Here is a 15323-nt window from a genome sequence, read left to right as displayed (position 1 = left end):
AAATAATTGTGGTGTGTGTGTGTGTACTTGTGTGTGTGTGTATGTGTTGATTGTAAATCCCAGTCTCAAGGTTTATGTGATATATAAGGACAAATGCACAAGACTACTTATTTTTTTCCATATGCCATGTTTAATGTAAATCCACAAACCGTAGAGCTGACTGCGTTTGCTGCATGCTGCAGGTGCAGTGTTGCCCACTGTTTGGCATTTCTGTGTATTTTTGATAGGTAAAACATTGTTTCATTTGGGCAAGGTTATCGCCTGGCAATCGACTACAGGCATCGCCCACGGGGATCTCCAGCCCCAGCGCTGATTCCCGGCTGCCTAGCAGCGCACAGGAATCAGCATAAGCCATTTTACAGCTAAGCCTGCCCCCCGGCCAATAGGAGCATGGGGGGGGGGAGCTAAACTTCATAATGCAGTATGCTGATTCCCGGGTGCTGTGCATGCTCCACGGATGTCCACAGGAAGATTTCCATGCATACCAAGAGGTTAATCTGCTGTGTAATCTGTATAAAACAACCTGTTAAGAAATAGATAGATAATGCTGTAGGTAAGCTCTGTAGCTAAGCTCTTAAGGGGCGTACACACATTGAGTTTTGTGCTCAACTTTTGTGCTAAGCAATTTAGACTAGGCGATTGTCCTTGAACTTCCCGGTGTCTAGATCGCCCATACACACATAGTGAGGTGTGCTGAGGGGATGTAGTTAGAATCCTGGCGGTCAGAATCCCAACAGTCAAAATACCGACACCGGAATCCCAACTGCCAGAATGCCGGCAGCGCCGCCACAGCTATTCCCACTCCTGGGTGTCCATGACACCCATGGAGTGGGAATAGAACCTGTGGCTATGTAGCCACCGAGCCCGCAGCGTGGTGAGTGTAGTGAGCACGCAAGGGGCTTTGGGGGTAAGTCCGAGTTGATCGCAGCAGGAACTTTGTTAGCAGTTGAGCAAAACCATGTGCACTGCAGGGAGGCAGATATAACATGTGCAGAGAGATTTAGATTTGGGTGTGGTGTGTTCAATCTGCAATCTAAATTTCAGTGTAAAATAAAGCAGCCAGTATTTACCCTGCATAGAAACAAAATAACCCACCCAAATCTAACTCTCTCTGCACATGTTATATCTGCCTCCCCTGCAGTGCACATGGTTTTGCCCAACTGCTAACAAAATTCCTGCTGCGATCAACTCAGAATTACCCCCTTTGTTCCGCTCGCCCCCCTGCCAGCATTCTGATGGTCGGGATTCCGACATCGGTATTTTGACCGCCAGGATTCCAACCACCGGGATTCCTACCACCGGGATCCCGACCGCCGGGATCCCGTATCCAACTGAAGCTGAGCGATCTGTGCTAACCAGTGTTCTTTATGCACATGCTAGGCGATCTAACTAGATCTTGCCTGCATGTGCTGAAGATCTGAGCGGGCGATAACGACGCATGGGACCACGCATCGCCACCACTATGTGGTGTACACATGCATGGCCGTAACTAGGGGGGGGGGGGGGGCTTGGGGGTCACGTGCTCCGGGTGCTGTACGGTAGGGGGCGCTAGGAAGTCCGTTTCTGGTGCTATGCTGCTCCGGCTGCCTCCTGCTGCGGGAAAAAAGCAATAGCGGTCACTAGCTGACAGCCTGGTGACCTGCTGTGGGATGCCGGTAGCGTCTAGCAAGGTACTGGTTCCAGGTGCTCACGGTGCTTCTTTGTTTCAGCTGCTGCGGTGTGCTTGTGACGTCACACGCACACCGCGGCAGCTGAAACCAGGAAGCACCGTGAGCGCCTGGAACTGGTACCAGAAACGGACTTCCTAGCGCCCCCCATTGTGCAAAAAGAAAGGAAGAGAGAGTCCAGAGGCCGGGAATGAACCCATGCACACCCAAAAAATAAAAGAAGGTGTGTGCTGGCAGCAGTACTAAGATAAAAATAGGAGAGGAGGGGGGTGGGGGAGTGAATCAGAGTACAGTAGATGCCAGTGCCAATGATGATTCTGGCGTCCACCTACCCTGCACTGTAAACAAATTCTGATTGTAAAGAAAATGGATATGCACATTTATTTATAAAGATGTGTACATTACTGTACTAATAAAATAATTTAAAATGTACTATTTTTAATACATGCCTATAAATAAACTTGCACTTTCAAGTTTGGAAACCAGTGTCCCCCATTTCATCTATCTATCTGTCTGTCTGTCTATCTATCTATCTATCTATCTATCTATCTATCTATCTATCTATCTATCTATCCATCTACAGCGTGTGTGTGTGTGTGTGTGTGTGTGTGTGTGTGTGTGTGTGTGTGTGTGTGTGTGTGTGTGTGTGTGTGTGTGTGTGTATAGATATCTAGATAGAGGATGAAGGAAAAGGTGCTCATAGTGCAGACTGCTTGTTTATTGATAAATTTAAACCAGCATCCAAACAGAACTATTTAAAAAAAACTCATACCATATAGCTCACAGTGTGGGCTGATTACCACATGGTTAGATCATAATCCACCGGCATATGCTGCATGCCCGCACGCCCCGGCCTTGGACCTCACACCGCGCCACCGGCTTCGACTAAGCTGTGACTCGTCGGGTGCCCCAACAGGTCACGGCTTAGTCGTGTGAGGTCCCAGGCGGGGGCGTGCGGGTATGCAGCATATGCTGCCGGATTATTATTATTATTTTTTTTATTATTATTATTTTATTTATTTATTTATTTATTTTTGGGGGGAAGCGGCTCAAATTACTTCTTTGCCCCGGGTGACAGGAATCCTAGTTTTGGCCCTGACACATTGGGAGTAATTCCAAGTTGATCGCAGCAGGAATTTGGTTAGCAGTTGGGCAAAACTATGTGCACTGCAGGGGGGGCAGATATAACATGTGCAGAGAGAGTTAGAGTTGGGTGTGGTGTGTTCAATCTGCAATCTAAATTGCAGTGTACAAATAAAGCAGCCAGTATTTACCCTGCACAGAAACAAAATAACCCACACAAATCTAACTCTCTCTGCACATGTTATATCTGCCTCCCCTGCAGTGCACATGATTTTGCCCAACTGCTAAAAAAATTCCTGCTGCGATCAACTTGGAATTACCCCCATGGAGCGATCTTTGCTTAATTTCTTCCCCATTATGCTAGTAATTTATCTCTCATAGTGGCTTGGCTCTGATCTGTTTAGTGTAAAAAAGTTTAATGGTCACAGATTGAATGACAACTCTCTTGTCCAATAAGAACAAAATTAATTCTGCAGTTGGATATCCAGTTTGAAGAGGAAACCATTCACCATTAGTGACTATCCTGAGTGCAGGGTTACATAAGAGAGGTTACCTATTTATGGAAATTTAAGTTTTGTAAGTTTTGTTTCTTGATAGAAAAACACTTTTCTTTAATAAATAATAAAGACCAGAAGGCATGTAAATCAAAACTGAAACATCCAGCAAATTCAAGAACTAAAATATTTTGACATGAAAAAGGCTGAGGCATTCTAAACAAATTTGTAGCCTTTTTGCTTTCTTTTTTAACAACTGCCAAATACATAATCCAACAAATATATGTAGCGATCAATGCATATGTTCTAGGTATAAAAATCATGAAAATGTTCTGCAAATGAAAACAAGACAGACATCTGCAATATATTTAGAAACCATGGCTTTGGACACTGTTTTTTATTTTATTAGCTCAGCAAGGAGCCAGTTGATACGGCAATTTATTTGGAGAACATAAAGTGTGTTATATGTTAATCGCAAACAAAGGACCTTAAGTCTATGTGGGTGGCCTTGGTCACATAACACTAGTGGTTCTCTACAGATTTTTTTTCAGATCTTTGATTAACTTGGCATATCAGTAACCTGTAAAGTAAATCTGATTATGATAGTGTCAGTATGACTGCTCTCATTCTTCTGACCATAAGGTTACATATTATTACTTCTTAGGCCACAGAACATTTCACTTGCATTTTTTCAGTGATACTTGTACATGTCCTCCTGCAAAAATGTTTTTAAATGCATTGCTATAATTTCTGGCTTCTTTGCTTTTCAGTAATATTTTTATATCACTAGGCAAGGTTGTTTATTTTACTTGTAATGAGACAGATCTCTAAGCTACTGTGTGGATACCTGGGCTGGCTACATTTCAAATAGCAAAGAAGCAAGACAGCTCAATGTGCTTCAGAGTATGCTGATGTTATGTAAATGGTAATCAATAAAGCAGGAAGCTATATGAGATGCTTCAGACAAAAGAAGGATGTCTGCGAGATACTAAGTTAGCTTTAAGGTCCATTTAATGGCAGCACATAATGCTGATTGTGATGTCGCTCGCCCATATTTGTACGAGTCTTACAAGGGTGTGTATGATCCAAGGTGGAAGCTTATTTGCTTATAGTCGCCATGATGAATGTTGCGCCTCAATATCTAGTAGTTGTTGGCATGCCAAGTTGTGAACGCTAGGCCACATCAGTAGATGCTGCTGGACTGATGAAGGCAGCAGGACCATACCATTTGTGGGTGTCATTGTGGGCCTGATTCAGAGATGGACGCAAATGCAATTGCAAGTGCGAGTTTCTTGGCTTCACAACTGCTGATATTGCCAAGTGAAGCTGCCACCAAGAAATTAAAAGGGATGCCCACCAGAGCTATTGCAACCCATTCACAATTGCGTACATGGGTATGGGTCATTAGGTTGACCACACTTAGGTCGACAGTCATTAGGTCGACCACTATTGGCCGACATGCATTAGGTCGACGTGGTCACTAGGTCGACATGGTCATTAGGTTGACATGAACAAGGTCGACATGGAAAAAGGTCGACATGAGGTTTTTTTTTTTACTTTTTTTGGTGTCGTTTTCTCCGTAAAGTACGTGAAACCCCAAGTAGCGCACCATGTCTCACTTCACTCACCATGTTTCGGGCAGGTTACTTTTCCCAATCGTAGTCCACGTGGATCGTAAAGTTTGAAAAAGGTCAAAAAATGGAAAAAAAAAGTGACAAACTCATGTCGACCTTTTTCCATGTTGACCTAGTTCATGTCAACCTACTGTAATGACCATGTCGACCTAGTGACCATGTTGACCTAATGCATGTCAAACAATAGTGGTTGACCTATTGACTGTCAACCTAAGTGTTGTCGACCTAATTACCGTATCTCGCGTACATATATACAACATATAAGTAAGAATAAGGAATATCAGGCTTAAGGGTAGACATATGGATACACAGACTGGACGCGGCAGTAGCCACGTAGATGGCATGTTTTTAGTATGTTAGAGCTCGCAGCTGACATCAGATACACACCCTGAAAATGCCCACTGCGTTTTTCCATCCACTCCAGATAATGGTCACTTCCTGGCAATCGCTTTGCAATGAAATCCTTAAAGCAAGCGGGATCGCAGCGGCACCTTGATGCATACGCATTGCGATCATGGCACATGCGCAGTCTGCCGTCAGTAGCTCAGGTGCGTGGAACGTCAGCTTTGCGTCCATCTCTGTATCAAGCTCTGTGTCTCTTTGGGAGCCTGGTCCCCAGTACAATGTCCCCTCGTCCTCAACATATCTGTGTTTGTAGCCAACATGTTTGCAGATTGTGGAGAAACTTCAGGGACAGTGGAAATTCAGAAGTGCCGCTATGTCATACCACCAAATATCGGCACACTTCAACCACCGCCGCCACTTCTAAATTTCCACTTCAACCTCTGAATAAAATGACTTGTGTAATAGCTTGTGTGAGCATTTACAGGGGCATTGCCAAGCAAAGTGAGCATACATCCCTTTTCCCTGCCACCTCTGAGATCTTGGAGATCAGGTCTTGTCCTTATACTTTTAAGTACCTTTTATTTTGAATGTTTCCATCCTGTGTATCTGCCGCTTTGAAAATTCGGACACAGACTCATTTTGTGGAGAGTTTCCAAATACCATGAGTTGAGTATGCACCGGGGAGCTGTACAGGCTGCAGTGTGCATGCCTGCAGTGATACTGGCTGCAGGGTGCCAGATGCAGGGACCATGTGGCATTAACGGTGCCGCCTACACAGCCCCTCTGTTCAGTATATATGTGTGTGTGGTGCATAATGTGTAAGGGGTGGCAGATTTTTAGCTGAAAATTAGCTAAAAAAATGGTGGTTGGGGGGGGGGCACTTCTGTATTAGCCTAGAGCAGCTGGAACCCTGAATCAGGCCCTGAATGTCACACAAGCTGCAACTGTGATCTGCAGTATGCCAAATCCTATATAATAAAAGGATAATGTTGCTCCTCACCTCTATGGAGGGAATTCAAGTGTTTTGCGCGCTGGCGGCCACTGGATGGCATCTGACAGAACAATTCAATTGTTGCTCGTTCGGGTGTGGACATCAGCCAGCAAAGACATTACTGTTAAGTTGTTCCGTCAAACATCAAGTTAATACAATGCTATACATTGTCTGTAATTTAATTTCTCCCTTGGGGTGCTATTGCCAAGAATCGCATGTCGCATAGCACTCACTCCTTAACCACAAACTGTCACAGATAGATCACAAAGACCAGGGCAATCTTATCGTATAGGCACACCAGGCAGCTGCCCAGGTCCCCACAATTCTATGGGCCTCTGAACAGTGGCAGGTGGTGGTCACACAACCAGAGCATCCATTCTCTACCTTCCTCCCAGCCTGCAGCAAGACAGAGAATGGCTGTCAGCATGCTTATTGGTGGATGGCTGGAGCTATCCAGTGCGGGCACACATTCAGCATATGGAATCATGTGGAGAGATGGCGCAAAACCACAGGAGGGGCATGTTATCATTTATTTCTTTATTAAATAGGTTCCCATTAATGGGAGTGTATGGGCCCCAGTGCATTGCTTTGTTCAGGGCCTACAATGCTGTTAAGATAACCCTGACAAAGTCACCTGGTGACATTCTAGAACCACCTGTGATGTAACCACAAGTATTTCCTGTTTAAAAGAGATTATCTGAGTCCAGTACAATTTAGATTATCTGTACCACCAGGGACTGACTGGGGGCCGAAATCGACCATGGCATGTGCGGGCACGCTAAAGGTGCGCGCACGCACATGCCAGGGTTGTGCGTGCCGTGATTGGGGGCTCGCTGGGAACTAAAGATGGGGGCATGCAGTGAGTCAGGGGGCGTGGACTTGCGGCACGCCTCCATTTCCATGGAGATGCGTGGGGTGGCGGGGGAACGACCAGATCAGAAAATCGGAGGCTGCGCTGTGCTCGGCCTTTCCGGCTTTCTGTGTGAAATGACCAGCCCTCCAGCCCACCGGCCCTTGTGGCATTTTCCAGAAGGACCAGATGGGCATTCCAGCCCTGTGTACCACCACTACACCTATACTGCTAAGGCATTTGTCTATCACATGTTCAGCCTATAATATTGCATACTTACGCATTCTAAAACAGTTGAAAGTTGTAATTTAAAATAATAATGCTAATGTAATAACATACTACAAACATGTTTGTATATACATTTTATTGTACATACAACAAACCTCCAATAAAAACATAGCCAAAGCCTCCAATAACATTTTGAAAAGTTTCCATTTTTTCTCTCCATATAAAGATCATATTTAGCAACCAAATAAAAACAATTTTTGCTTAAGGATTTTAACAAAATAAAGCTGTTATTTGTTAAAAATAGTTTGGTCCTCGGGATACTTAGTCTGGCAGCAATGCTTTCATGGGGCGCTGCGTACCTCACAGAGGAGCACTCAATATTCTCATTTTCCCTTTAAGGAGAGAACGCAAATTGTCCACGTTTCAAGTTTGTTATTTCTTGTTTGAAGTTAAAGTTCAGATGTCACTTCTATATCTTTTCATCTGTAAAATTGCTACTGTATGAATAAACATATCACTTTAAAGAAAGAAAAACAGGTGCTGTTACAAGGAATATGCAGTGTTTTTAGGTTCAAAATATATATATATTTTTTACGTTCTGAAAAAAAGAAAAGAAAACAAAATATACAAAGCATGCCTCAGAAACCATATTTAAGTATATAAAGAAAAGAGAACTATAAAGAGGGAAAAATAGAGACAATAAGAGTTTATATACTGACAAGTTTTTAATGGTCTTGAAATGCCATGAAATCTTCAGTTATTGAAAATGTGAATTTCAAGGCCGCTACATAACAGGGACATAGGTCACATCGTAACAGGAGTGGGAATTACAGAACTGCCTGGAGCTTCATGAGTATGCATCGGGGAGCTGTACAGGCTGCAGTGTGCATGCCTGCAATGATACTGGCTGCAGGGTGCCAGATGCAGGGACCATGTGGCATTAACAGTGGCGCCTACACAGCCCCTCTGTACCAGGGACATGCGGTGAGCTAAATGGCTCAGGAGGCACTGGCTAGCACCAGAGCCAGATTTACACGCAATATATTAGTCAAAGGGTACATCTGGGCATTATACACATGTGCAGCAGTATAAACTCCTGGAAAAATGGTGCACTGTGATCAGAGATGTACGGAAAGGTTAGTATGACAGGAAAGGCTCTGCCTCACCTGCCTCACCCATCCGCATGTCCCTGCTCTGTACAGTATATATGTGTGTGGTGCATAATGTGTAAGGGGCGTTATGGTTTGTGCCATAATGTGTAAGGGGTTGCAGATTTTTAGCTGAAAATTAGCTAACAAAATTGGTGGTGGGGAAGGGAGGGGGGGGGGGGGCGGACACTTCTGAATTAGCCTAGGGCGGCTGGAACTCTAAATCAGGCCCTGGATGTCACACATTCTGCAACTATGATCTGCAGTATGCCAAATCCTATATAATAAAAGGCTAATGCTGCTCCTCACCTCTATGGAGGGAATTCAAGTGTTTTGCGTGCCGGCGGCCACTGGATGGTGCCTGACAGAACAATTCAATTGTTGCTCGTTCGGGTGTGGACAGAAGCCAGGTTAGACATTACTGTTAAGTTGTTCCGTCTTTTGACGGCTGGTAACTACTGATGAATAAATGGCAATATTTATTCACACCGATATCAGTTCTGCATTGCAGTATACAGCTCATTTCATCAAGTATTACATAGGAATGAAAGTTACCACTAACGAAAATATAAGCACTATGCCCACCATAATCAGCATAGACACCTCTCAGTGTCATTGTATGACATCAAACTGTCCTTCCATTAACAATATTGAAGTAACATTCCTTTACAGTAGCCATGCTCATCTTACTGCGGTGCAGCATACTGCATGGCGTGCCAGGCTGCAATTATTTGCAGCTGGCAGTCGCTTCCTTAATTACTTTAGGAATGGCTACCTCTGTACATAATGATTTGATGTATCGATAGAACCAAGGGGTTGATCCATTGATCTAATTTCTTATTTGACCCAGATCATATGACCTGCAGAATGCAGAAATCAATACACACCTTGACTAAATTGTCCCTTAGAGGTATGGTACATCATTTGATCAGGGTCTGTAGTATCACACAGGCTACTATGGTTCTAGCTATTCCCTTATATAAATGATGCAGTGTAATGATGATTTATATGAATTTTGTTTTCAAATTGGGGAGTTTATGATTGATAGAAAAATTGTAATTTACTCTATATTTTTTGTCCTATAAGGATCCACCAACCTCTGTATCACTTGGACTTCGCATGGAAGAAATGATTTTTAACTTGGCAGATACACATTTGTTCTTCAATGATTTAGAAGTAAGTGTAACCTGATGATTATAAATAAAACTCTTACTGATACATTTCTCTAGAAATTGATAAGAATATGAAGCCAAGCTACTGTGGGTGACATTTAGCATAAATAAAAATGCATCAAATCTTTATTAGAAATACTAATATATATATATATATACTGTATTAGCAAAATGAATGCAACCCTAAGGAGCATGAGGCGATCACATGGGGAAATTAAATTGCATGTCTCTTTAATCAGTGTTATTTTCTGTATTGTGCCTATATGAGAAAGCAACATTGAAACACTACATACAGAACTTATGTCATATTTTCCTTGTTGTGACCATGCATGATTGTATTTGTGTTGACTGTGTTTTAGTTGCATTGCTTTAATAGATTTACACAATGATTTAAAGAACACTACACAATCTTATTGCAGTTTGGGTCATTTGCTTGTTTGTACACTATGGGGTTTATTTACTAAAGTGCGGGTTTATAGAAGTGGAGATCTTTCCCATAGCAACCAATCAGATTCTAGCTACTATCTTCTAGAAGATGCTAGATAAATGATAAGTAGAATCTGATTGGTTGCTATGGACAACATCTCCACTTTTATAAACCCGCACTTTAGTAAATACTGTCTACCCCTATGCATAAATTGAAGTACAACAGTTTAAAGCAAGAAGAACTACGCATGTATGATTCTGGATGAAACCCCCAATCTTTTTTCATTTATTTATTTATTTAATATGTATTTATTTATTTATTTATTTGCCATAACTCCAGTGTTTCTTGTTTTAACATGAAAGTCAGAGATTTACCATAAAAAATGTATCAGACCAAATGCTTATTTTCCTTAGACACTTTGATTATTAGAATTAGCGTAAATTGTTCCCAGAACTGTTTACTGTATTTTTAGCTGTAAAAGAAGCGGTGGGCATGTTCTGCACAGCGCAAGCTGAATTTCACATGCATATTACTGATTTCTGTTCTAACAGTATGGGAATCTTATATACTGAATGTAGCAGACTGGAATAACTATTTTATATAAACCAAGAAAATTGTACTTGCCGAATTAAAGGGAATTTGCATAAATTAAATGAGAGCTTAATTCCTGGAGTAAATCTATGATCAGAGGTGTAGCGTGTAGCCACGGCGCATGGAGCACATACATGCTATGGTGCCCTCCCAAGTGTGCATGTGGGGCTAAGTTAAAGAGGAGTCTCTGCGTGGCTGCATCACCCCCCTGTATCTCCCCAAAGCTGCCTCCCCCCTGTCTCTCCCCGTGTCTCCCCATGGCTGCCTTCCCCCTGTGTCTTGTCTCCGTATGACTGCCTGCCCACCCCCCCATGTCTCCCCATGGCCTCCTCCCCTCCTGTGTCTAGTCTTCATAGGACTGCCTGCCCCCCGTGTCTCCCCATGGCCTCCTATCCCCTGTGTCTTGTTTTTGTATGATTGCCTGCCTCCCGTGTCTCCCCATGACTTCTCCCCCCCTGTGTCTCCCCATGGCTGCCTTCCCCCTGTGTCTTGTCTCCGTATGACTGCCTGCCCACCCCCCCATGTCTCCCCATGGCCTCCTCCCCTCCTGTGTCTAGTCTTCATAGGACTGCCTGCCCCCTGTGTCTCCCCATGGCCTCCTCCCCCTGTGTCTTGTTTTTGTATGATTGCCGGCCTCCCGTGTCTCCCCATGACTTCTCCCCCCCCTGTGTCTCCCCATGGCCTCCTCCCCCTGTGTCTTGTCTCCGCATGACTGCTTGCCTCCCTGTGTCTCCCCATGGCCTCCTCCCCCACTATGTATTGTCTTAGTATGACTGCCTGCCCCCCGTGTCTCCCCATGGCTTACTCCCCCCTGTGTCTCCCCATGGCCTCCTCCCCCCCTGTGTCTTGCCTTCGTATGACTGACTGCCCCCCATGTCTCCCCATGGCTTCCTCCCCCCTGTGTCTCCCCATGGCTTCCTCCCCCCTGTGTCCCCACCATGGCTTCCTCCCCCCTGTGTCTCCCCATGGCCTCCTCCCCCCTGTGTCTTGTCTTTGTATGACTGCCTGCCCCCCCGTGTCTCCCCATGGCTTCCTCCCCCCTGTGTCTCCCCATGGCTTCCTCCCCCCTGTGTCCCCACCATCGCTCCCCCCCCCTGTGTCTCCCCATGGCCTCCTCCCCCCTGTGTCTTGTCTTTGTATGACTGCCTGCCCCCCCGTGTCTCCCCATGGCTTCCTCCCCCCTGTGTCTCCCCATGGCCTCCTCCCTCTGTGTCTTGTCTTCGTATGACTGCCTGCCCCCCTGTGTCTCCCCATGGCTTCTTCCCCCCCCCCCCCCCTGTGTCTCTCCAGCAGCTACACTTTCCTCTCCTGCCCTCGTCCTGGATCAGTGCTGAGCTGAGATCCTCATCGCTGCAGCTGTGGCTCCTCCTGTTCTTCAGTCACAGAGCACGGACGTCATAATGTCGTGCGCTGTGTCCAAAAGGAAAAAAACTTTATTGTGCTGGTGGCGCCAGGGAGAGCTTCCGTCCCTCCTCCTCACGCAGTGCAGCCGCCTAGCACTGTGTGACATGCCGCTGGCTGCGCAGTGTTAGCTGCTGGCGGGACTACAGTGCCCTTACCAGAGGCAGACGCCTGGAGCATGAGCTCCACGGGCGCTGCCCTCGCTACACCCCTGTCTATGATATACTGAATTTAAACTCGACCTGTGCATTATGAGAACATAAGTCTGCTTTGTAAAAGAGCTTTTAAAAATGAATTATCCACCACTCATACTGCAGTAGAGGGATCCCTTTACTCAGACCCCCATCTCCCACCAATGGGGGTCATTCCGAGTTGTTCGCTCGTTGCCGATTTTCGCTATGCTGGGATTTGTTGCTAATTGCGCATGCGCAAGGCACGCAGGGCGCATGCGCTTAGTTATTTAACTGAAAACTTAGCAGTTTTGCTGTGGATCCTGCGGCACTTTTCAGTCGCTCTGCTGATTGGTGAGTGATTGACAGGAAAGGGGCGTTTCTGGGAGGTAACTGAGCGTTTTCCGGGAGTGTGCTAAAAAATACAGGCGTGTCAGGGAAAAACGCGGGAGTGTCTGGAGAAATGGGGGAGTGGCTGGACGAACGCAGGGCGTGTTTGTGACGTCAAACCAGGAACTAAATGGACTGAGCTGATCGCAATCTGTGAGTAGGTCTGGAGCTACTCAGAAACTGCAAAGAATTATTTAGTAGCAGAACTGCTAATCTTTCGTTTGCACTTCTGCTAAGCTACGATACACTCACAGAGGGCAGCGGCCTAGCGTGTGCAATGCTGCTAAAAGCAGCTAGCGAGCGAACAACTCGGAATGACAGCCAATGTGCAGAGCTTATACGCTCTGTATGAACCTCTGCTGCTCAGGTACAAGATGTTTGATTCACAAGCCCTTTGTCATGCATATTGTCACCAGAGCTTCTGTGTTTTTATTAAAGAGTTAAGGGCAGTTCTTGCTAGGCATAGACCACCCCACCAGAGTGGAGTTTCTCTGGTGAAGGCTTTTACTTGAGAAAATATAATGTATACCACAGTGGTACAAAAAAAACACAGTAGAATTATTTTTTTTATATTTTTTGACATTTAATTTTTTATTTTTTATTTGTATTATTATAATTTTTTATAACCAGTGGAACTGATAGCCCAAGCTCAGGTTTCCAGTACCACTGTGAATGTGTCAACCGGCAAAGTTGATTTACACATGCGCACGCCCATTTTACACAGGCCGGTAAAGCAGTAAGAGAACCCTTTCCACCGCAGTAGAAAAGCATTGCTATCACCACATACTGTATTACTAAACAGTCCCAAAGGGCTTGATAAATAACTTTTTTAAGCATTTTTTAGAAAGAGGATTTGTCCTTTAAGACATTCCCTACTTCTCTTTTCCCCTTCTTTGAAATGCCTGTAGCCACAGAATGATGGGCATATTACCCCAACAAGCTCATTTCATTAGGAAAGCCGCTCTCTCCTATATTTTACATGAAACAAGCCACATTCGCTTTCACTGGGATACAGACAGCTGTTTATTTAAAACCCAATCGTTAAGCAAGCTTGTGGCAGAGCTGCCAACAGGCATTAATCATCAAGTTGCTGTTTTGCTGGATTTTGGAAATGTATGTTATTTCAGACAGAATAAGGAATCTGAAAAGTTTTGAATACATCTTCTCCTGATCAAAGTAATTGGCAGCAATTGGCCTTTAAACATTCCCTGATGTTTCCTCTTTCAAAATCAGGCAAAATGCACCTTATTTAATGGATGAGCCAAAATCATTTAAAAATGCCAGTATGTGACAGACTTGCAGTGTGGTTTCTCCAACATCTGTCCTATATTTTGATTCCTTTTCATCTGTAAAGAAAGTCTTCGCAGATGAATTGGCAACTTATATTGCAATCAAATCATTTACATGTACTTTATTTTTTATACATTCCGGGGCAAAATGTTTCTTCTACTCTAGAATTCAAATTATTAGAAATTATTTTATGTCACATTCAGTATTTTTTTTCTTATTTGTCTAGGGAAATTCAGGCTCTTAGCAGATCTCCTGTTACTTGGGCATGTGTTTTCATTAATAAGTATATTTTGACTTAGTCATTATGTGTTGAATTTCTGTTTAGATTTCAATTATTGTACTTAGAAAAAGAACTGTATTATGAATGCCAATATAGGTTAAGAAAAAAATGTACATTTGAAGAGTTCTTTTAGCAGTTCTTTAAAAGTGGACTTGACAAAGATTGGTTAAGAACAAATAAAAGGAATAATTAATTTGTATATATATATATATATATATATATCAGTTTGATAATTTATGAATTTGTTGTGATATTTTGCCTCTTGATGTTACATGTTTATAGTTCATTATTTGCTTTTATTTGAGAAGCAATGTACTCAGAAATGTTTTTCCTAATGTGGAGAAATGTTATCCACATAGCTACCAATCAGAATACAGCTGTCATCTTCTAGCACAGTTTACAGAATGAAAGATAACTTTTTACTGGTTACTTTCAATAGGACACAGCTAGTTTGTGCCCTTTTCAGCAAGTTATTAAATAAGCCCTGCTATGTGCTATAGATAGTAATCCAATCATTGTACAGTATGTGGTAAGCATTGTGTGGTATGGAAAGATTATTTTGTGCCACTAATATTTAAAGACTATAATATACATAATGTGCAATGCAGTAGCAGGTCAGTTTAACAGAGGAACAACGATCTTTTTAAGACGTCAAGGCAACATTTATAGAAATTATTCTCAGCAGGTGTCGCCAGTAAATTTTTGGTGGAGCGTCTTACTGACTCCTGGGATTTTCTAGCTCTGGCTACAAGTGGTCAAAATTTAAAAAAGTGATATAAGGAAACAGTATTAGGATACAAGAGTAACGATACAATACATCTGGTGAGCACCAGAAGAATGTAAAAAAAAAAAAAATATATATATAAAGGGGTCAGAATATAATATATGTAGAATCCTTTGCTGCTTAGATACTGACAGCTTTTCATGCAATGAGTCCATGCTACTTAGAATAAGCATATTCTACCCTTGGCACTGCTAAGTCTCTGAAAATATACTGAGGGTCCTGCCCTTTTTTTCGGCATAATTTGCCTCCCATTTTCTCTTTCTGCCTGATAGTGTAATATGACTCATACTGTAAAAGCCTCTCTGAATGCTCCCATACCCCTCCATCTCTCCATCTAGCCCCTGGTTAGATCAGTATTGTCACACTTGTATCCTTTCT

At 43.5% G+C, this 15323-nt stretch overlaps 1 protein-coding gene across 10 annotated transcripts in view; it reads left to right on the top strand.

The window, feature by feature from the left end:
* EYA1 (EYA transcriptional coactivator and phosphatase 1) overlaps window positions 1-15323 on the top strand; it is a 125687-nt gene that overhangs the window by 61981 nt on the left and 48383 nt on the right. For 7 of the 10 annotated variants that reach the window (XM_063923901.1, XM_063923904.1, XM_063923902.1 and 4 more), the window contains one exon: window positions 9527-9616. The exons of the other annotated variants lie outside the window; for them this stretch is intronic. In XM_063923901.1, coding sequence (XP_063779971.1) covers window positions 9527-9616 — 90 coding nt within the window. The remainder of the gene's footprint in view (window positions 1-9526; window positions 9617-15323) is intronic. 10 annotated transcript variants of the gene reach the window in all.

The sequence above is a fragment of the Pseudophryne corroboree genome, chromosome 5, assembly GCF_028390025.1.
Source record: "Pseudophryne corroboree isolate aPseCor3 chromosome 5, aPseCor3.hap2, whole genome shotgun sequence".
In the NCBI taxonomy this organism is placed as follows: domain Eukaryota; kingdom Metazoa; phylum Chordata; class Amphibia; order Anura; family Myobatrachidae; genus Pseudophryne; species Pseudophryne corroboree.
This window is presented reverse-complemented; position numbering and strand designations above follow the sequence as displayed.